General features: G+C 35.0%; 1 protein-coding gene across 2 annotated transcripts in view; it reads right to left on the minus strand.

The window, feature by feature from the left end:
* The window catches only part of LOC118266759 (protein tiptop), a 287124-nt gene that overhangs the window by 193538 nt on the left and 68957 nt on the right, over positions 1-24629 (minus strand). For both annotated transcript variants that reach the window (XM_050703152.1, XM_035580286.2), the window contains exon 3: positions 11941-12042. In XM_050703152.1, coding sequence (XP_050559109.1) covers positions 11941-11998 — 58 coding nt within the window. In that variant the 5' untranslated portion in view covers positions 11999-12042. The remainder of the gene's footprint in view (positions 1-11940; positions 12043-24629) is intronic.

Genomic DNA, 24629 nt, shown 5'->3' on the forward strand with positions numbered 1-24629 from the left:
GTCTTTTTAGTATTATTTTTGTAGATCTTTGTAACTGTGTGTTTGATTTCTTTGTTTGTTCTTGTATAAATAGAAATTATGAACATTATGTCTCTTTAAGAAGGTTGATGTGCTTAATTGCAGAGATGTAATTATTTACAAATAAATTTCATTTCATCATTTACTTTACGACAACTCTTTAAAACATTAGTTCACATTTCGTCAAGACATTGTATAGCAAACAAACATTCAAACACCGGAATCGCGCAATTAATTAATAAATTATAGCGATAATTTTGCTTGATTTCTCATACATTTAATCAACAAAAAAACTTTGTAGTGTAATCTGATCAGTCAAAACGATAGCAAACGATAATTTTGGTAATAAATCGTAGTTCGTATGACATGTGAACGAGACGGCCAGCGCCACCTGTCGGGCGGCGCGGGAAACACGAGGTGACAGTCGGTGACTGTTGGAGACTCATAGATTATGTTAGTGCATTATTATTTAAATGAAATACTATTATAATTTATATTTACTGTTTTTAAGTTACCTATTATGAAATGGAAACCATACCCTATACAAAAGTGTACAAGTTTCCCATGCGGTTATTTTTTTGTAACCAACACCATTCAACCAGTTAGGTTAAAGGTATCTTGTAGGCAAATAGAGACAAGTTCTTAAATCACTAGTATATTAAAAGCCTCTCCATATTTAAAATATCCCTGAACTTCAACTCAAAACAAATTACTAAAATTTTCCTTACTGACCTACCCTAACAACACCCAGACAGTAAACCCAATAAAATTCATATTTAACCTATCCCTTATAAACAAAATAACTACATCTATAACATAAACACTAAAAATAAAACCGGTCTATAAATTAGCTCCCCGCCAATCAATCCGCCAGGAATGGCAGGCCACTGGCATCAATCTGGCAGGAATGGCAAAGGGATTGACATCAATCTCTTTGGGAGCTAATCTATGAGTGTGATGACTTCGCTTGGCAGTGAGGAACTGGTGTGTTCAGGGTGTGTTAAGGGTTTTAATAAGGGTTATTGCTGGTAGGTGTGTTATAGTGATGTTTATGAGGATTAAACAAAATGTGTACCTATGTCTGATTCATTGCTAGATTCGAATAAAAACGGTAAGGTGTTTCAGTCTGAAGTTTGAGGTAAACTAGTTAGTTTTCAATTGTTTAAAGTTAATAGCAATAGTTTAGTTCTTGCTGAGGTATTTTAGTATGTAATCATTTATCGTACTGAAAATATTCAGACATCTGTCAAAGGGTAAAACTGTGACTAAAGTAAGGATGCTTAAGTAGACACATTTTTTTTTATTAATTTTAAACTGTGAGCTATTTTTTTTACAATTGCCTCACAACAATTTCTGTATAATAAGTACCTATTTCCATGTTGGGTGATATTATGTTTGCATCAATACTACAAGTTGACATAACATTTGATCACAGCGACATCTATTACATGGGACGCGGCATCACCCACTCAAGCTATCAACAGCTCTCCATCACTGATACCGTACAAAGATAAACCTCATTCTATATTTATTTCACTGTCCGTCTGTACATCGCCGTCTCCGAAACGGTAACTCACGTCGCCAATAACAATTTATATCGATACCAAACGGTTATTGAATAGACCATCGATAAAGATTCTCGAAAATCGAGAAATCGTCTAAGTGAATATAGGCAACGATCTATTTTCGTTTTACATAATCGTTTTTATACCTTATTACTAGAGGTGGAAGTGCGAATTTTATTTGGCAATACGATTAGAGATGGCACAGTCTATTGGTGGTTCTCTATTAATAGGTGTTTCTAGGAGTAATTTAAATAATTTATTGGAATATTTGCGTCGCTAATAAACATGTCGAATCACAGAATGTCACAGTGATTTCTACATATGTGTATCTGATGATAATAGTCTTGTTGAAGAATTAATCAGCGATATTTAGCTTGGCGCTTTCGTCCGATGATTTTTACATAATGTTACAAACTAGTTTGCACGTTTTTTTAATCGATTATTACGAGGTTCAACGGCTGCCGAGTTATTTGATTTATTTCTTTGTTATCTTGAGAACTATTCGTTTTTGATAGAATTCCACATCTTGACATACTTGGCCCCGGTTTTAATGACCACGACTAGAAGTTTATGATTTTAATGTGTTCTATTGCTATCTATGAGACAAAAGATGCACGATGTGATTTGCATTTTATCACTAACTTTTATGTAGCTTAACACATTAAAACTTTTTTGGACGTTAAAAAAAGAAAGCAGTTAATCATGCTAAATTTTAATAGACCATGAAACTGTATTAAGTTTCAAATCAAGTGATAAATATTAACATTAGGACATTTCAACATAACTACGACGACATCAACATAGAAATGAGACGTCACTCGAGAAAGCCACTCGATTCGAATTCACTTATTCAAAACACTTCATTAAAGTAACGCTACACCGGCAACTGAATATTCATACCGAGTCCTTATTCAATTAGCCAGCCATCAGACACATATCTCAGTCTTTAAACCCACACCGATTATAAAATATAGATATAAAAATCTTAATCCACTTAAAATATCGATAAATCAATCGATTTCGAAATCGATTAGCATTTTAAAACACACACAATCGATTCACTTTATGTCTCTAATGATCAGATACTCGTAGACAGCCTATTCGATTTGTTGTTAAGAATTTCGAATGATATTAATAGGCTATTCGATTCCCGTTTTATTAATAATCGGCTATTTTTTAGATTTTTTAGTTTTGTAATCGATTAATATTATTTGTAGTATTATGGTTTCTTCGGCTTTTAATGTATGAGATCGTGTTAAAGTTCTATTTAAGCTGTAGTGGCCGTTTGATGCCGGTTAAGGCCATATTTGGAATTGAATGGCACCATATTTAACTGTAAATTCATGATATAACATAATTATATGATCCGTATGATTTTATCATTCCTGAATGTATAAATGATTGCCCATTAATACTAAAAATATTGTAATTATAAAATTATTCCATCATGAGACAGGCTTTTCGAAAATTTTTGAATAATTACGATGTCAAAAATTATAATTATAGTTAGCATGTAAATTAAAACCAGCCTCTCTCCTAATCTTAATAGAGATAAGATAACAACTCTCCTAAATGGTGACGAATTAATTCATCAGATTATTTTTGAAAAAAAAAACCGTAATTTAAAATCTAGACAGTTCCAAACGGACATGTTTTAAGTCTACAGTGAAACCAGTAAATCTATAAAAATAATCGTAAAATTCAAAATTGGTAAAACCACTATATTACAAACTAGTGGTTCTTGTTCCTACATGTATCCTTCAAAAACAAGTTAGATCATGTTTAATACTTATTTTAACACTTCAGAGCGAGTAAACAGCGTCACTTAATATGGATCAATATATAAACTTACTTATTTTGACTTTCTAAATCACCATATTTACCTAAACATTATTGTGGTATGACCTGATTTATGGAACGCATTAAGAACGAAAGTACCAACTTCTGTCAGAAGAAAAATTGCTGCATTTCTTTTGACTAAGAGTTCTAGATACCCAAACTTCAGTCAGCTATTCGATTATGCCATCATTTTCGAGAATACTTCTCCTCAGAAACGATAGCACTTTTAAGCAGAGTTCTACATGGTCCACCGGTGCCTTATGGTGACCATCAAATAAACGGTAGGTATTATATAGTAGCACTAAAAGTACTTTAAATAATATCGTGGTGTCCTTCAGTAGCTTCGAAAACTAGCTCATACTAAACGGATAGTAATTAATAATGTTCGGATAATAATGTGACGAATTCCAAGCATAACATAATACGTTTAGAACGATACCACGCGACCGGATTCCTCCTATGCAAATATTACAGTGAATTATACCAGCCAACCATCACGCTACCGTTAAAACGGACCAGGCTGTCACACTAACAGATTTACGACGTACAAAACTATAGGAATGTCATTTTCTAGTATTAATTGGTTTTAATTTTAACATGGTTATTCATTCTTGGAAGATTTTTTTTCTATATTTCTTTGGTTTTAGTGGTTGAGTTATTGAAAGAGAAATAACATATGCCTATGCACCTTTTATTACCTATAACTTTAAGTATTACCTATATCAAAAAGAACGGCAGACAGACCACCTGATGGTTGGTGACTGAAGCACTGCCCTTAGATATCCACAAGGAGGCACAAAAAGGAGTTATTTTCTTGAAAGGTTATCACTCCAGGATACACTATTTCTATAAAATATTATAGTGATTTACCCTCCTCAGACCTAATTGAAATTACTTGCTATTTCAACACCTACTGTCAAACCTGTACATTTTATGACGCGTTAGGTTTGACGAGACGATTACGGACACAAAAATATACCAAGTTAAGAAGATAAATAACTGTTTAATTAGACTACTATCATTGACGTATATCGTGTGAATAATGTCCAATCTTTCAAAATGTCACCTAACGGATCAATTGAAAGTGGATTCGGATCTGACATAAAAATTCCAAAGATCCAAAACTAAGTTAGGGGTCGGATGTCATTAGAACTAAAACTGTCCACTTGATGTGTTATCGACATCGAGTTTCCGATACGAACGTGTCAATACATAAGATTTCCATAGATTAAAGTGAAATAGTTTCCAAAAATCGTTAGAAAAACAGATCTGACATCGTCTGACGATTGACGACGCGTCTCGTCGACATCAATTAGTTAGAAACATGTTCGTTTTTTACGAGTCTCATAAATCCACAATTTAATGTATCCTAAATTGATTTTACATAACAAATATTAATAATTTTACGGTACATATTATCTCGATTCAACTTGTTATTAGCGTTAAGTTTTAAAGTATTATAATTCGATTAGATTGATTCGAATTATTGTATTCTATTTAGGTAGCGAGGATTAGCATCGATTTAAGTTTTTAGTATTAGTATTAATGAGTCAACTGTGAGTCACTACAGGTAAAAGTTGTTAGTGTTGGACATTGATGAGAAACTGCGACGAACGGATTTGGTAATATGGTGCAATGACCAACTTATAGGCTATGACTATAGTCATATGACCAATTACTAGACTCACAAAGACTACTGATTGTTATATTAACATTTCTTCTAACCTTCACAAAAAGTTTAAGAATTCTCAAAATTCAAAAATTAAGTCTTATTTAAGATCTTACATAGTTTATTTTAGGTTGCAACTATTCTCAATCCACGTTGCCTATTCCAAAAGCCCCCACACACTACATAAACCTCAAGATTTCCCGGTTCACATGAGCCCATAGAAATCCCATACTACACACACTAAAATTCCAAATCACCCTTCCCAGAGGTATCTAATATCCAGACTCCAGACGCGATTAGCTCTAAGTCTAGAAATAGTATTTATTGGCTAAAGATATAATATACTCAGGCGCCACCCAAAGTTATCTAGGGACCCTTTAATATGGGTAGAAATGTAGTATTTATGCGTTGACTTTACCTGCGAAGCCGTTCCTTATGATGATCAAGTAGCTATACCACTGGATGTAGCATTAATTCCTAATAAATACATCTTTTAGTTAATGAGCCTGTCTTAAAGAAACAGTGATTTAAATTGCCTTTTCTGTTTCTTATTCACATGTAGATATATTTTATTTTATTTCTGTGTAAATCGATAAAATTACATGCAAACATTGATTGTATTAGTTGTATCATCACCTTATTACTTGTCAGTATTGCATTAAACAGGACGCTGGTGATTATAATTATAGGTTTCAAGTTACATTTCTTGTTTTAGAAACGCCGGCTTCGTCAATTGCATCTTACAAAGTTACTATAATATTATAAATGCGAAAGTTTGTGAGTCTATGTGTTTGTGTGTATGTTTGTTACTCAATGACTTCAAAACGGCTGAAGGGATCGGGATGATATTTGGAACAGTGGTAGATTATGGTCTGGATTAACACATAGGATACTTTTTATCCCACGGAAACGCAGGTGAAGCCACTGACAGAAGCTAGTTGGCTATAATTTTTGTTGGTCAACAAATGCAGAAGGAGCTGTATGGTTATTATCTTAAATTAAAAGGTGTGTCAGGAAGTCGTTCACTCCGTCATTTTTAGGGAGCTCTCTTTCTCAGAAACGTAATCCGCAACGCATTAATGATACCTCTAGTGGATCAAAGTATCTAAGCTACAGTAGCCCGTGGCCGTTTACCATAGCAAACTTTGTAGGTGCCAATAATACCCAATATAAAAAAAATGGTAGAAAGCAACTCCATTTTAAATACGTATCACGATAATACAGTATTGAAGTGTAAAAAAGTGACGGCTGACGTCGCCGCGTCGGTCACCGTCGGGTTGAGCGTAATCAGCCGTGAGCGTAATCCACTACTCGTGTTACAGGAGAAAGGTGCGTTCACATGCGACTCAAGGAGGCAATGGATTGTGTTTTTATTATACTTAGTTTTCTATAGGAGTGGTTATTAAGGTCATCATTTGTTTTGTATTGGTTCAGTAAGCTAAGCTCGTCAGTTCAGTTGTACATACATATGTCTTGAGGTAAAGGTAGGACTTTAAAGTTCTGTTTAATAGCAAATAGCTTAGAATAGTTAGAATGCAAGATAGATTACGAAACAGTTTATTCCTAAAATGTTTGTGAGTTATTTTCAGATGACATAATATACGTGGTTTACTTCTTTAATAAGAATAAGCATATTATTATGCTTATTCTATATAGCTATATACCGTACCTAGCTAATAAGAAGCTAAAAAGCTTTGATAACCATAAATTTAAGAATGAAAAACAAAACAGCAAATACTCTGCATTTTTCATTAAGAGAAAGAATATATAATAACCACCAATCATAACACCAATATAACCGCGTCCTTAGCCTGCGCCGGCGCATTCTCCAGTTTCATTCATAAAGTGGCGTACAGCAGGATGCCGGAGATGTGAGCTCGCGTTACGAGGTCGCAGCCGCTACTTGCGATACACTACAGCCTCAAATTATATGTATACTTAATTATATTCATGATTTTTGAGACATAAGTCAGGGTTATATTGGCGAAAAAGCTATTATCAGCTCCGGAGAAAAAAATTAAAGGAGAGATATACCCAATTACAATCTTTATAGTCAAATGGCAAACGAATACAGTGAGGTAAATATATTATTATGTATGCTACAATTTAAAATGAAATCGTTTGCGAGTGCAAACGATTTCATTCACATATCCTAGAATACTGAGTTTTAGCAGCATTAGATGTTTTCAGCGTAAAATTCTGAAAAATATCGTTAACATTGTGTTACAAATATATGTATTAGTCTCTGTAAATCAGGTACATAACTATCTATTATATAGCAATAATGTGAATAAAATATATTTTCAGCTAATCGAGGCTGAAATAATGTTCGCAGTAAAACACTCGACCACCAGGGCTCGTAAACATGATGCTATAAACACACAAATGGTCCGCTGGCTGGGCAAACAGATACATTACTAACACATCAACCACTACTAAAATGTCTAATTACCAAAATATTTAACAATGTGCAACAAATTGCAGCACAATTCATAACCCCTGCTTCGTGTGCGGCCACGCAGCCGACGATTACACAGTTAACGATCTAACGCCGTCCCGACAACTGTTTACGCGCGTTTATTGACAACTAAACTCAGTTTACGGCCTCAGGGCAGGCCCTAAATCTATTCACTTAATGATTTATACGTAATCGTCACTCTTTATGGCCCCATCCAATAATTGACTAAACTTTACTGGAACCTATTCAAACAACGGATGTGTTTTGACATCATTATATTTTTATTACAAGTTTTAGTATTTTACGGAAATCGTCAGATTGTTTATTGCGAATGCTATAGGTTTTTTATAGTTCATAAATATTTGAATGTGGAAATAAGTTATTAAACCACTAAAAATATGATTCGGTTAACAAATATGTTATAATCGTTTTAGTGAAACATTTATTTGGGCTTGCCAGTAGCTGATACGTGAGTGATGCGCCTATTGGATCCCACGGCATCAGTCGCCGATCGTCGGGAGTGTGGGCCATAGAGCGGCTGCACATCAGCGCCCTTAATGAATAGCGACCAAATCGCCTTGTAAAAGTTTACGACTGATAAAATCAGTTATAAAACTCTATGAAGCCGTAAATTCAGCGGGCATCGGGCCGATCGTTTAAAAGACGGGAGCTATTCCGAAGTCTATAAATCAGGCGATCGGGTGTATTCGGGCCTATTCGGGGCCGATCGTAAAGATTAACCGCGCTCACTGTTTGTAAACACTACTTTTATGCGGATTCGACAGATTTTTTTCCGATTTTTATGAAGGCGGTTTATGAATGTATATGCTTGCGGTGTGATTGATTCCGTTTTATATTGTCCATATTTATTTACGGGAATCAATGTTGTGTTACGGGATATAGTTTTATGGACAGCCGTCAATTTAGTGTAGAATGATGCGAGCCGACTGCCTGGCTACACAGGGTTTATATTAAAAATAAATTGCACAAGCTATCACGTTCCGTGCTACTGGTTACAGTTGGTAGAAAAACTTAAGTAATAAACATAACAAAGAGCGCCGCCTTTACACCAACCACCGCAACTGTTCAGTCACACAGTCACACAGCCCATCAATAGGCGGCGCACAATGAGGGTCCATCATACAACTTCGTCAAAACCAATAAAGGGTTGCCAATAAAAACTTAAAGACTGGAAGTCAAAGTTAAAGTCGTAAAAACAAGGAAAGTGCTTTGCTAAGGTTTATTGTGGCTCGACAGTTTGTGGCCTAACAATTGTTTTCTCACATACATAAAAACAGGCAATAAAACTTCTGGTCGGTCAAATGATTGTTGAAAGCGTAAAAAATGCGTAAAGGGCCAGACCCGACATACCGGGCAACTGTTCAAATTGTTCGGGACTATAAGTTATTCATTAGCTTTGGTATAAATCAATGATTTTAAATCTACCTGAGGTTTTGTATACCTGGGAATGTGCTCTAATGCTAGTACCTAAATGATCCAAGCGTTATCTAGAAAATGATAAAAGATATATTACATAGTCACTATCAAGTAAATAAAGTGACACCCATGTAGTACACAGTTTTTTTTACTTTTCTTTTAGCGCCAATACATAAAAAGCATTGATATAACAAAGTTCTAAACTTAAAAACAATGATCAGAGACTCCTAATAAAACAAAATTAAATGCTACCATCATATTAGTGCATGAAAACATTAAAACGATATCAACTTACATTCCTACTTTTTATATAACCCATTACCATGATAATAACACAGTAACTAGTCCTCAAATAGCTGACAATAGAATAAAGAGAAAGGCTGTAAATCAAGCTAAGGATGGCAGTAAATTTGACTGAACTATGGTCAGCATTTATTGTATTGTTCAGTAATTGCGTCACGCTAATTTTCACCAGCTGGTGACGTTGTGTGGTCACTAGTGGGCTTCATGAGGGGTCTAAGAACAGGTAAGAAGGCAGGTAAAGTATGGTAATTAGGTGGACAGTTTGTTTTAAATATGTTTGGTGGAACTTAGTTGTTGTTAGTTGAAGGTGAACCGTTTTATTCTTCTGTGGTCGCAAAATACAACATGCAATGGTTTTAATATACTGTATCGAATTCTGTCTTTTTTATGGGAAAAAATCATCAAATACATTCTTCCGCCTTGGGTGAGGCGAGAGAAAGTGTCAAATTCTTACTGATTAAAAACCTCCCCGACCCTACCTACTCCTATTTCAAGCTGCAGCCCTGGTAACCCGTTAATTTGTCCACGGATCGGATTCTGTCTCGCAGAATGTATCATGGAAAGTACTAATTATTGGATTTGGAATCTAAGTACATGTCATAGTTACATACTTGAAGAAAACGGCTTATCTTGAGTTAATGGGACTTATCACACTCAGAAATAAATGAATGAATAGTCTACGAAATATCACCTCTTAAGTAGACACCTCAATTATTCCAGTAAACAATAATTAATTAAAACATGAATGCTAAGTAAGTGTCAGAGTAATTGGCGAACAATACTTAAATAATATAATTGATCAATCAATTGAACCTGAAACTTTGTCTAAACCGAGCCATAAATATCTAGTCAAGGTGATCTGACGTTGGTATCTAGCACACCTGTAGTTATTGCGTGGCTATTGTTTGGTATTCAATTGTATTTAACACATTTTTGAGTTTTATAGATATATTGGGAGCTACTGATATATCAGTAAACACATTTCGAAGTTGTCTTCACAATTTGAAAAGTAAATAGCTAGTTTGTGTTATTATTTTTTCCAAAGTCATTTCATTTGGAGGTAACCCTCTCCACACTTTGGGTAGTATCAAAGTTCTGGCTTCGAAACTACCTAGTCACAGGCTCTGGCTCAAAGTAAGAGTCGAAACGGGATCTTTAGTCAAAAACACTTCATCCTACTCTGATCCGATCAAATTCAAGTAAAGAAATATTAGTAATAAATCTGAAGATTTATTCTTCACACACGAATTAAACCACAAAAACCGTAATAATGTATACTTAATAGTTTTCAAATGAAATGAAGTGTGAAAATCTTGTCCAGTCGTTCAGTTTCAGACTATAAAATCCCTTTCATGTTCCGACAGGCTGACAGGCTCTTACTACTACAATTAGTAAATAAAAAGCCAAGTTGGTAACACGGTGTTTATAAATATTAACGTATGTATTAATATACAATGATTGCGGCGCCGGCGCATACGGACAACCACTGCAAGGCCGCAGTGCATGTTGGGCTAGGAAAACCGCGAGAGGAATGGAGATGGGGATGTTTACAATGGGTGTCTGAGTAATGATTTAGTTTTTGAAGAAATGTTTAAAATGTTGCTTTATTGACGAGTAAGTTTAAGATTAGCCATTAAGTATAGAAAAATATAACATCAACAGTTCAATGCCGGATTATGGGCGTCCTCTACCTAAGAAGGTTTGATATAATCTTCACTTCAAGTTTAATTCTCAATTCTAGTTTGTTTAAGAAAACATTATGACATCATTTCAATCACAACTGCCCGTGACGTCACACGCGAGCAAGTGACGCAGTTGTAGGGGCCCGCGGCCGCCAACCCGCTCAGCGCTTTACACCCATTACAACTGACAAAAACCCGTATAATAGCGAAAATAAATATTATTTATCGCTTCACGGTGGCTTAGTTTCATACAAAAAGACCTATGAAATATTACTTAGTACATTTGCGTTTTGTATACCACGTTTTTTTTTTTCTATGGTCATAACTTAATATTTATTGCGAGTTTTAGTTGGATATTCAGAATCGTCACGTCACGGTCCCAGTTTCAATTGTTCGCTGCGACAAATTATTCTGATACAAAATGCATGGTGAGCGAATTTCGGCTTTAAAACAATGTGTTTGAGGGTTAAAATAAAGTGTGTTGGTGTGAAAGATGGAGCTTTAAAAGCAGTCGGTGTATGTGTAGTTGATTTTGATTAAATAGGCGTGTATAAGGTGATTATGGGATGTGTGAGAATAGGTGTCTACTGATTGAGACCTCACAACATTTGTATAACAACCCTTGATTGATTGAAGCAATTTACATGCAGTTTAATATGCATTTATCAACACTGAATTTGAGACACACTGAATGTTCTTCAATAACCCCCTAAATAAAATCTTTTGCTATCTACTCGGTGTTTCGTTGATAAATTCTCTGATCACATACCAAGTCTAGTTTAATAGTTCAAGACAGACTACATATGAAGCATAAATGGAAACACACTTTAGTTTATACCTGTAAACCTTTAAACCTATCATATCATTTTCGTAAATATTGTCCTGAAAAAGACTCCAAACATGTCTAGATACAATATACGTGAGGTTAATATAGTATAACTTAATATTATATTATAAGGTGGAACTTACCGTTTTCGTTCGTGTTGAGCCAACGGTAGGACGGGCGCGGTTGCTGCTTGGAGCGCATCTCTACTGGTCGCTCCACTTTCCCTCCTGGGCACTCCCTCTCATCTGGAAATAAGAAATAGGATTAATTATTTATCACATACATATTATGTACATTTTAATTACTAGAAATTTAAAACTAGAGTGATATATTTAAAATAATCTTAAAAGTAAGTATAAAAACAGGCATTGTTACCTAAATCAAGACATGTCAAGAGGCCAAAAGTCAAATTGTCAAGACAAATATCAAATTCAAAAACCTACAGGATTAAGTTCGAAGAAAACATGCTAACCATATAATATGGTTTCGTTTTTTTTAATTTTATCAAAATACTAAAGCTAAGTGATGTGAACTAACTAACCCGGTGGGTTCACATTGGAGATACTTTGGACAAAATGTTTAGTACCGCGTTTAATTGACTTTTAAAAGATTATCTCGATCGCCGGCGATCACTTCTTTAAACCGATGAGTAAAATCAAAAAATCCAATGGCTCAAGTCACTAAACACATTCGAAAATATTCACGATAAATTAAAAAAACAACCGTCATTAATATGAGGCAAGACACGACAAGATATCGAGAGCAAAATTCAACTTGCCGCTGTCAAATTTTAAATTAAACCTTAATCCTTCATTATTAGGGTTGTATATTGGCTTATCGGAACGCATAACAACGTCGACAGTTTTATACAGAAAAATCTCGGAACTCGAACGATATGTCACACAATTTATGAGAGGCAAGCGATGCCGGCTGACGTGTTCCGAGTGATTCGAATAAGCCCCTCGTAATAAATTCGATATCAAACAGACAATGTCGTAATGCGATACAGTGATGTGCGATGCAGTGATAGGGACCCTGGATTTATGACGGACACTGTCTCTCGATTACCATTGTTGGGCGTTTTTGATTAATTTTGTTTTGTTTAACAAGATACATACACGGGCACAGATATAATAACTTGTGATATGCCCGACATCCGCGTAGGTGTGGCCCAGTGGGCCCGTGATTTGTGACGGGCGACATCCAAAAATGTGTTACCTTCTTTTCTTCAAACTTTCATGTTCAAAATTTTTATTTCGATTGTGAAAATACATAAAATGCTCCGTGTTAATGTGATTCAAGAGACCGGAAATGTGGATGCATACTAATAAAATTCTTCCCTCTAATGTATAAGAGGTTATTTATGTTTGTTCGGAGACATTCAATAAATTGCACACTCGCATGTATGTGCGACTCTCCTGTCGACTGTGTTTATGATAATCACACCAATAATATAAAGAGGAAAGTTTTGTTTGTCAGCAATGTGTGTACAAATGATATTAATGATACGACTCGCTGATATTCTTTCGATTAGTTTGTATTCTTCAGAGACCGTGAAGGAAACCAAAGCTAATTCGCACATCAAAATAAAAGGTTATCTGTCTATTTCACTATAATATTAGGAACTATTTAACATCATTTCTTACCAATTCTAAAATTAATACATCACTTAAAATGTAAGAACAAACGAACTCAAAAAAAACTCATATATGTTAGTAAATAACCAAATTTATACTTAATAACTTTTTTTCTTCCACCAAACCCAAGAATAAGATCTAGCTACCATTTAACAAAAAGCAGTCGCCTCCCATTTAATTGTATCATAACATAACAACATCAAACTGGCCGCCACACAGCAGTACTGGGAACACCGACATCATAAACCAATTGTAGACCCATCAATATGTGGAGTATATATTTTTATCTTATAAGGTATTAACGCGCCTTGTCTTAACGATTATTGGGCCGGTGGCAGTGGACAGGGGACAGGATCGACGGAGCGACGGACATATTCCGCTAAAGCCTTGTAAATCAGTCAACGTAATGACGGAAATATACGGGAGTCGATAAGCGACGGCCCACTGGACGCCAGATGAAACCCTGAGTACCAAAACCAATAAAACTTTATGATAATGTTGTTTTTTGTGATTATCTGTATTCTGTAGTGACAAAATATGTTTGAGGAATAAGAAGGATAATTTGAAATACATAAAATTCACTAAGTGATTTCATTAATGTTGAGTTATTTTTGGGTTGTAATGAAATGAGAATATAACATAAGTGCAGTGGATACGTTACAGAAGAAATTATTCTCTAATAGATATTCGTAGCTCCATCTATCGGCAATTCACCCCCACTAGTCAAGATACGCCCCGCGCAGTGTAGACGCGCTGCAGCGCCGCGCGCGGCAGTAAACCGTCCCCGTATGTTTTCCACATTTATAGTGTCAATAAAGAATCGTCGCCCGATAACACTTCAAGGGCAGTGCCATAAACTCCATACTATAGTGTTATTGGTGACTCGATTTATACACTTTTTTTCTTCATACAAGTCTCAGACAATTTATTAAGTGGTTCCACTGTGATCGCATTTTTTCTGGTCCTTTGATTAAACATAGTTGATTTGAGTAGGTACGAATTGATCGTAAACACTTAAATGGCCATTCAGCAACTGGTTCACAAAACTTTTTAATTTTCCTTTGTTTTGAATATTAATTTATCTCACTAATGTAAGTTTTGCCCTAGCAAAGTTAAATATCAAACCGTTTCGTAGTTAAAAAGAAATAAATTTCGCGCATCAAGCTCTGGGCTATATTTTATTACAGTAATAAAACAGTTGGAGCCATTACTTAGCATTTATTTTCTAGGTGCGAACCTAGCGCCATCTAGTTTCGAAGGCGATACTAAGTGAAGGACGTTGAACAGAACTTTGGAGATTTAATGAACATTAATTGTGATTTACGTGAAGACATGTCGAGCGAGTACCTACCGAGTCTCAGATAAATAATAAAAAGTAGTAGTATTATAGTAGGTATAAAATTAATTATGCGTCAACACACGGTTTTATGTTGTAAGAAAGAGCAGACTATCAGATGCTCGCCTATTACTTTTTTATAGTCATTTAATGGTGTTCGCATGTACAAAACGAACAAGTCTAAAGGAAACATTCCTATAAAACTATATCTAAAAATAAATAGCACTATTTATATAGAAAAAACCGCACATGCATAAAGTATGCTTAATTTAGATGTAATATAGGTAATAATTTCAAATTAATAATACAATGGCCCCAACACAAACATAAAAACGCTCGAACGTTGCAAAGTAATTAACTTAAAACCAAACATTTTTTGAGCAAAAGCATTGGCGATCGGCCATCAGCACAGTGGGCAGGTGCCGTTTAGGAAAGCCATATCGGCTGTCAAAAACTTGTAAAATATCGCCGTTCCTCGTCGGAGAGCCGCGGGCGTCGTGCGTCCCTCACAAAGATATCTGTAAGATTTATTCAGCCGTCTACAATAGGGAACGTTTTAATTCTTTTCATATGCGACAGATTTATGTACGGACAGATGCGGTGGGACCACTGTGCCGACTCAAGATAACGTGTTGCCACCCTTTACGTTAAAAGTGAACGAATGTTTGTGCGATAGTTCTGTTGGGCCGTTGGATACCACTTTATTGCTGCTTTAGTTACCTTCTGAACTGTTTTCGTGTGAATTTCATATGGAATTTTAGAAAAACGGTTTGCGTATCTTGATTTTGAATGGTTAAAAATGAACTGTGAGAAAACGTTTTGACATGCAAAACTCGGCATTGCAAAGTCAATATTGTCACACAAAAAACACAATGAAAGTTTTAAGTAAAAGTGCTCGGAACATTTTGTTCTATTATGTTATTCTACGTATTTCTATGTTATTGTTACACATTGTACTAAATGACAATGGGATAATTTATAGCTGTCTTTGTTTAAATTTGTGCAAATTGTGCACGTTGCGTAAACATAAACTATTTAATTTTTTTGTCTAGCTTTTGCGAATTTTACCCCACTGTGTTTCGTTTCGTGAATGAATAGAATAAAGATGTCACATCTTTGTTTTATGTCCAACCTTGAATTCCTTTATAATTAATGTTAATATATTTAGAACTAATAAAACTGTACGTTAATTTGACTTCGATAAAAGATAAAAAAAACAAAATGTCAGAAGACCGATCAATTTCAAAATGGCGCTTGAGTGAAATTCTAATACCGATGCTAATAACTGATCATTGGCATTTTATCGCAGGCTCTATCATTAAATATATGGGTAATAAAATTAGAACCGTGGGCGACGTCTGTGGTCAAAACATATCTCACGTAGTTAAAAATACATAAATCCCGAGTGTACCCAGGAGCGAGGACTAGTCGTAAACGAGTTGTTTTAGTTCTTTGCTAGCACATGATTGGGTGGAAACACTTGTCCTAGGCGCTGCGCTCGCGCCGATCAATTAAATAATTGTCATCAGTTTACGTCGTCTTAGTGGCTATTTGTCAACTGTTTCAACAAGTGTGTTGTGTGTTGTTATGAACCAGGTAGAGGTTTACTAACTCGTAAGCCTATACATCTACAGTATTGTATGTTTCCGATACATTATATTTTACAACATTCTTAAATGACTTCATGGATTATCATAGTTTGTATGAATTTACTTAATATACATGTCAGGGATTTCAAATATAGTGAGGCATTTAAAAAAAGTCCCGTCTAAATCAGTCCAGTCATTTAAGAGACTAGCCAAAAGACACAAACAGACACACAAAAATTGTAAAAAAATGTTATTTCAATATTACAACCAGACAGTTCAATTTTATTTATATGTATAGATGTATAGACAAATCTCTTAATTTAATCATTATACCTAGAATGCTTATTCTCTAACAAAATTCGCTACTAGGTATCATAAGTTTTAGTACAATTTCCCCGAATCAGTCCACAAGCTCCACGATTAGCTAAGACTTGTGTGACTGACATATTTATAAGGTTATAAATCTTAGGTCTCAAGTGTAGTCTAAGACTAACCTATCATGATCAAATAACATGCAGCTACAACGGTGATGTGTAGTACACATTAATTACTATACCATTGTTCTACGTGTGTTATAGAAATTGGAACACTGTGTGAACGAAATAAAATATGTTTTTGATTGTTGTGTTGGTTATAAAGTTATGTGTTTTCTTTAATAATTTTATGGGTACTAGATATTATTTCCTGTTTCTTACACGTGTTCAACAAAATAGGTAGAATTTATTATTTGTTGCTAAGCTTTTGTAACTTAAGGTAGCCGAACGAACCAAAATTAATTCTCAAACACTTAAGTATTTTTTTACATACGTTACTGGCATGGTTTTGGCTTTTAAATACTAGAATAAATTTAAATCTTACAACATCATGTCCAACTACACATCACTAACACAAGCACAGGATACCAAGCAGCCCCCAAACATTGTGTATGAGCTCCCTAAACATAAGAACAAACAGTCCGTCATATATTTAATTATTGTATAGTATTTTGACTTGATTTACGAGTTCCGAGGCTCGGCAGCGACCCCCCTAGTCTCAAGCCTTGACGTTTTTGTTAATTAAACGTTGACTACGTTCGGCCATTTTATGGAGTCAAGAAAAATACATAAATTCTTTACTCGGGATTACTTACAACGTTACGTTAACATTCTCCTTCGTTTTTTCACGATCAAACTTTTTTTTTCTAGTAAATACTTTCTTGTTTTAGAAAGGGGTTAATGATGAATTTATTTGTTTTTTGTTTTGTGTTTGTGTTAGTATATTGGTATTTGTGTAATAGAAGTTTTTGTTTAGTAATTACTTATATTAAACAATTTTAAATTATAATCAATATTAACAAGACCGATGACGATATGAGAGCTTTACTTAGATACAGCACGTAAAATTCTGTATGCTCTATTAATCCTATGTAAGAAATTCCTTAAATTCTATACATTATTACTTCATTACTTATCAATTCATAAATACTAAAACAATGTAACCTTAATAAAACTTTTGCCGTTTTAGTCTACCAAAGGATACCTTTGACTTTTTTTAGTCAAAAAATCCCCACATTCCATACTTCACCACTCCTCATAGTGTACATTCCTATGAAGAAGAACGAGTAAGAAACTCCATTATAATAATTATTCTTAATACTGTATCTTGTGAATTTTACCATACTTATGATCCTGTATTATATTTATATTTTACATCTAATTCGAGCATACCCACAGGCAGTAGGTACCCGTCGACATATTCCAGTTATTTCAGTAGCATTATTTTTTGCCAAGCTTCGGAGCAACAAATCACTCAAGATCACATTCATAATTTAAGTCGCTGCGTCACTTGTGATAGATTTATGACGTTTCTTTCATAACGTCTAGTGGGGTACGGTGTGGACGAAACACGACACTCTATGGTACCTTTTGACGTACGTGAGACGTTTTGGAGTTGTTCGTGCATTATGGTCTTTGCATGGTTTGTGTAAGAATGTTTTAAATTGTTTGGGTTTGTCAAAGGTTAGTGTTGGTTAGTTTAGTGGTGGATGGTTTGAGAATTGGGTTTGGGATCTTTTGATGGGTGTCGTTCCAAAGATTATTATATCTTCGAAGAAAACATTTGAAACATTACTTTTACTAATCCTATCCCTAAGTAGAGCTAGAAAGCACCATACATAAGTTACAAAAAACCTAGAAGATATCACAGAACCTGATATACGAAACCTCACAATACAAAGGTAAAAAAGCAAATTGATGAAAACAATTCCACATAAAGTTGGAGTTGAGTCAACAACGAGCGAGCGTCAACTATTCGCAGATAAAAGTAAATCCTTCATATTAACGGGCGGATGACGTCACGGCCGCCATTTTGATTATACATAATTTGACGTGGCGACGGGTTTGACAGAGGACATTTAATTACCGACCCCTCATTACCTTGATATCGGATATTGATATGGTGACGTTTTGTGCCGACGATACGGGTGCGATACGATTATTATTGCGAATCGGACTTTAAGTTAATAATAAACTGAAAATAATTTTAGTGATGTGATATTTCGAAAGCTTGCTTAAAGACGATATAAATGACTTCTATTTTCATAAATCTCTTGAAAAAATATTCTAATATTTTTAAAATTGTTTTAATTTTCATTCGTCAATTAGTTTACCAAAAATGAGCCAACTTAATACAAACGTCACATAAGAAATCGTATTCGTCACGTCCCCGTTGCCACTAAAAGCAACACGTACGAATTTTCGTTAAAAACGTGCAGTTTATTTGGTCGAATGGAGTTTATTAATAAAGTTTTAATTAAGATCTCGGTGTGACGTCACTGATTAATTTGAATGATCAGTAGATAAACAGGTGATTAAAATTATGTCAAACGTGCAATGGATGACGTTGATTGCATATTCGATGACGATTTCCATTTGCTTTCCATGTTATTTTGGGAACAGAATTAAAACTAGCATTATTACTGACATTAATATTGACGATGATCGTAGTGAATGTCAATGGATTTCAAGGCTGATTTTTAAAGTCTCAGGTGTTGCATGTGTTCGGTATTAGGGTGCTTCTGTCGTTTTAGGTAGTTCAAAGTGAAAACAATATCTAGTTCGTAGACTGCATGCAGACATGCGAATGTTTGTGAGTTTGTGTGCTTGTTACTCAATTACGTCAAAATGACTGAACGGATCGGGTTGAAAATTAGAACAGGAGTAGGTTATGGTCTGGAATAACACATAGAATACTTTTTATTCTTTAGGTCCACCGCTAGCTAATGCTAGTTGATAGATAAACCTGATGAGAAAAGTACGACAATTATACTTGCATGCTTTAGTGAATGCATTTTTCTCATAAATGGATTCTCCTAGAAGAATTCCTAAATCAGTTTAAATTTAAATGTTGATTATTAGCATTAATCTTATTGTTTGTACCTAATTAGGATAATATCGTGTTGGCGTTTCAGTAAAAACTGGCGAACGTTTTGAGAAGTGTTAATTGAGGCTCAATTTACAAGGTAAATGAGATAATTTCTTATCAAATTATGAGACAATAGTGTTACTGTGTTCAGCTATCATTTGACGATCATCGGATATCATTGACATGCTTAATTAATTAATTAACTGTTTTTTTAACTGTTCTTTCTACCTACAAAGTATACTAAATATTTAACAACAATTTATTGATGATCATAAACACAAATCATCAGTCATGTTTAAGTCCACATAATAGATTCTACTTTCCTATTTCCAAATTCTCGGTATAGTATCAATTGAAATATCTTATGACATCATTTAAAAAAGTGAGTGCCCATTCACTATTTTGGCAATCGAAGTTTATTTGCCAAACAATGGAACCCTCATCAAAAAAACAATGGAACTCTAATTACGAGCCAAACATAGGTAAATTAGTTGAAAATAAAATGACAATAGTGCACCGCTAATGACCGTTGGACGCACTAGGTGTCAATGACAGGCCATCATCATGGCGGCAGGTACACTGTCAGCGTTCTCACGATGACACTTCAATGGGTGACGCAAATGATCAAACTATTTTATAAATAGATGTAGGTTAGGGCGGACAATGATTATGCTTCCATCGCGTTTATTTGTTGTTGTGTTTATTAATTTCACTGCGTGCTTAATTATTATTAATTACGTAACGTGTTATAACTTTTGATAAAAGTGAGGCTTTCTCTTATTGTGTTTTCTAAAGGATATTATATCCAATAGCTGACCAGTAAATAGCATCTTTAAAAATGTTCGTTGACCTAACTGTAATCCTCAAGTCACATGCCAATAGATTGGAAGTAAATCCTTCATAAAAAGGGAAGGTTAAACGTATACTGGCTGTTGCTGCTGCTAATGATGATGATGAGGTTTATTTTTTAACACGATCGTGTCTATGACTCCTATTTAAAGACAGTCACACTTTTACCCTGAGAAATGTTAGTTTTAATATATCTATCTATCCTATTACCTCTACATAAAAGGCAATAACAAACACAGCAATTGGTCCAAGTCTATCTGAGAAATAAATCAAATTAATTCACGTGTACAACAAAATCAGTCGGTTTAACAAGCCCAGACAGTTGTCTATCTATATAGGGAATGTATCTGATAGGCAAGAAGTCAGAATGCTGGTGAAACCTAGGGCATCGGATTAGCGAGACGAAATCCTTAGCGAGTGTAACATCAGCTACTTTCACATCAACAGCCTGCGAGACTGGTAGCGTCGGGGATAAAAGTGCATCTAAGTGTATAGATTTGTTAGTTTAAGAATATTCTATGAGTTTCCAAAGAGGTTACATTGTTAATTCTTAACTAGAATAGCTTGAAACTAAAGTTTTAAAGTACTCCGAAAAACATGCGAGTATCTAATTATTAAAACACAACATGTTACAAATTAATGCTCTCACACAGCAGCAGCAGCGAAAGTCAACGACACTTGATGTCCTATTCCAATCCGATCATACATGCATATTAGGATATCGAAAAATAAATCTGACAACTCTCTCAACACAAACAAACAAGGAAGCTTGCACCAAATCCTGGCCCGATATAGACGACAAATGTTTCCTAATCAATACTTAGTTATTAGTTACCTACATTTGTTCGTGCATTTAATACGATACGATAGTAAAATTTGCATCATCAGGTTATATTCCCACTTCTCCACCTAACTGTACAACCTACGCACTTAAAAAACAAATTTAACACACCGTAAATCAAATTGCAAATTGTATCTTAAGTCCAAAGTAATAAAAGTGATGTTGACTGCACACATAAAGTTGCTTTGAATATGAAAATATCGCATCGCGCGGCTGCATTACAAAATGAGGCGAAATTATGATGGATACTGATGCCTCGTTGCTCGGTTAATAAGACCTGATTCTAGTTACGATAAAGTCGAATCTAAACTATATTACACTTGGAATAAAGACGAGAATAGATTGCGTATTGATCGGGAATCAATCGCGACGAGTGACGCGACGCAAGTGCACAACGTGACAAGTCTAAGGCTATTTGCATACAAAGCTACCTAGAACAAACTCATAACCGCTGAGCTATAGCCTGCTAAATAGTATTCCAGTTTAGAATTGCGCAAGTTCCGCGCCTGATTGACAAGTCTGCAGCTTGTCAATAATAATTAGCCGGCTCAACGGAGCATATTACGCTGTTTTGACTAAGAAATTATGAATAAATTTACATTCTGACCTCGTAGGAGTTATTTTATTAACATATCAAGTTGTGTGATATTTACGCCAAGTTACAGCAAAAAGCGAATTTTATCAACAAACTGCTGGACACGCACAACTTTCACAATATTTATACTGCGTTGTGTCGCTCAATACCATTTAATTTGACAGTCAGGTAAATATCAGTTTGTATTTATGCATTTTGGAAAAACAGCATGCATCGAATAAATTTGAACGACAGCAGAACACACATTTGGAACTTAATTGTTGCTGTGTGAGTTAAGCACTAATCAGTATCTGGTCAGACATATTATTGTGGCGTCGTGTGCAACCCGCCTTAGGCTCAAGTTGCAATTTTAATTCCATAGGTAGATGTCAGCCGTTGGGTTCACCGCAGGATACCTAATAACATTGGAATTCATTAGCAGCCGAGTAAATTGAAGGGGTTTGATCTCCATAACACACGCACACGCATCCATGATGCGATCAAACAAAGTCACATAAATATTGTAAGTAATGGCCGGCCAGGGAACTATGTGGAGTTGTGTGGCAGCACACTGAAGTTATTAGATGGAAAAGATACAGAATACGTTTGCTTGTGGTTGCAAAACTTGAATAAAATCATTCAACTTGAGGTAGTTAAGTTCAAGGATTATAAAATTCCGCAATCATGGTCGAAGAAGTTTTTTTTTAACTATTATTGTAGTATATTTATCACAAATCGTTATTTCGGGTCTAGGTGTCATGTGTATGTGACCTTGTATGTTTGTAAACGCACATACGACACAGAAGAGGATCCTAGTGTGCCGCAAAGATTTAAAAAGAAAAAAAATAAACTGCACAGTAAAATCATAAGGTGTGCAGTGTGCATTAAATATAATAAATAGGTCATAAGACAAACACCTATACAAAACAAAAGACACCTAGAAATAACGAGACATGCCCACATCGACACAACACAATTGTAATGATGATCACCACTTTCCTCCCAATACGATATTTGCAGTACTCTCAAACAAATGAAACGGTCACGACTACCTTTGTACTATTCCAGGGCCTAATCGACACTTGGAAATATGTTCAAAATGAAATATAAGCTCAGTGAAAGGTCCCAGATACATAGCCCGGGATAGAAAACCTCTGCTCTCAATTCTATAACTTTCACGATAAGATACATATCTGACATTATAGTTTTCCTACTTCCGATACGAAGGAAAGTGGGTAAATTTGTGTTCAATTTAGTATATTATGCGTTTATCAATGATTCTGCTGATTTCGTACATGAGTAATCGAAGAAGATAGAATAAGAAACCCAAAAGTTTACGTTTACAGATTTTTTCAAGAAGCAATTTATCATGAATCCTAGATAATTACAATACGATAATACCTAAGTGTAATAAACAAACAATTACATATACAAATAATACTCTTCCTACTGTAATAATAAAGGAAAGATACCAAACACTATCAAACGCTTGGACTACAAAAACAATAAACATCTAAAATAAACTGCATCCTTAAATCCCTATTGCATTTCATGCACTCCTGCGCATCGCGACATCGATCGTCCCAATTATATACCTACGCAGTTACGACACAAATCACACAGACAGACAGACAAATTGGCCAGCCGTTGGCATTTGGCAACGAGATCCTCTTTGAGATCCTCTGTCTAGAATTATGAGAAATTTATGATATAGTGATTTATGTCAGAGCCGATTAGCTTATTATAATGTTTTATGGATGGATCTTTTAATTGTCGGGATTAAGAGTTGTTTCGGTTTTAGATTAATTAGCTAGATGATGTGGCTAATGAGGTACGCTGTGGTGCAGTGAAAATATTATTGGGTGCTGACTGTCTAAAATATCGATTAGTAGAAGAACTGAGTCTAAGGATAAACAATATACAATAGATTAGCATGATTAGGCTACTCATTATAACATAGTGCTAAACTAGTAACAATGACGAAAAATGGCTATACATTTTTATTTTATTTTTAATTCCTCTCTCAGGATTTTCCCCTATGTCGTTGGTGAGTTTAGAAAACATACAAGTTCACTTACACATCAGACCCAGACTCAAAACAACAATCTATAGAACACACAAAGAGTTGTTCCGTGCGGAAATAGAACCCGCTACACGTTGCGCGGCAGTCGGTTGCCCAGTCACCACGCCAACCAAGCAGTCAAATAATTGTTAGTAAACATTAGCAACAAACTAAAAAGCTTTCTCATATTTCCTCATCACGTCTTAGAATTTGCCAAGAAAATCAAGCAAGACTTAATTCCTAACCATCAACCTTTGAAGAGATACCATCACATCACCACAATAACAGATTGACAGCTGCAACCAAACCAATTCACAGCATGACACACTCATAAACCGACACCAATCTAGCGTGACAGGCTTCCTATCAATACAAACTATGACAAACTGACGGACTGTTCGCATTTTATTAGTGATCTCATGAATCACTGGCCCTTGGCTGAACACTGCACATGAATCTCAATTGTACAAAGTATACGTGACGGGAGGACACTCAACTTGCTGCTTTTTGGTCTTGTTGCCAATTGTCAGTGTTTGGTTATA

This window comes from Spodoptera frugiperda, chromosome 23 (genome assembly GCF_023101765.2).
Source record: "Spodoptera frugiperda isolate SF20-4 chromosome 23, AGI-APGP_CSIRO_Sfru_2.0, whole genome shotgun sequence".
NCBI lineage: Eukaryota > Metazoa > Arthropoda > Insecta > Lepidoptera > Noctuidae > Spodoptera > Spodoptera frugiperda.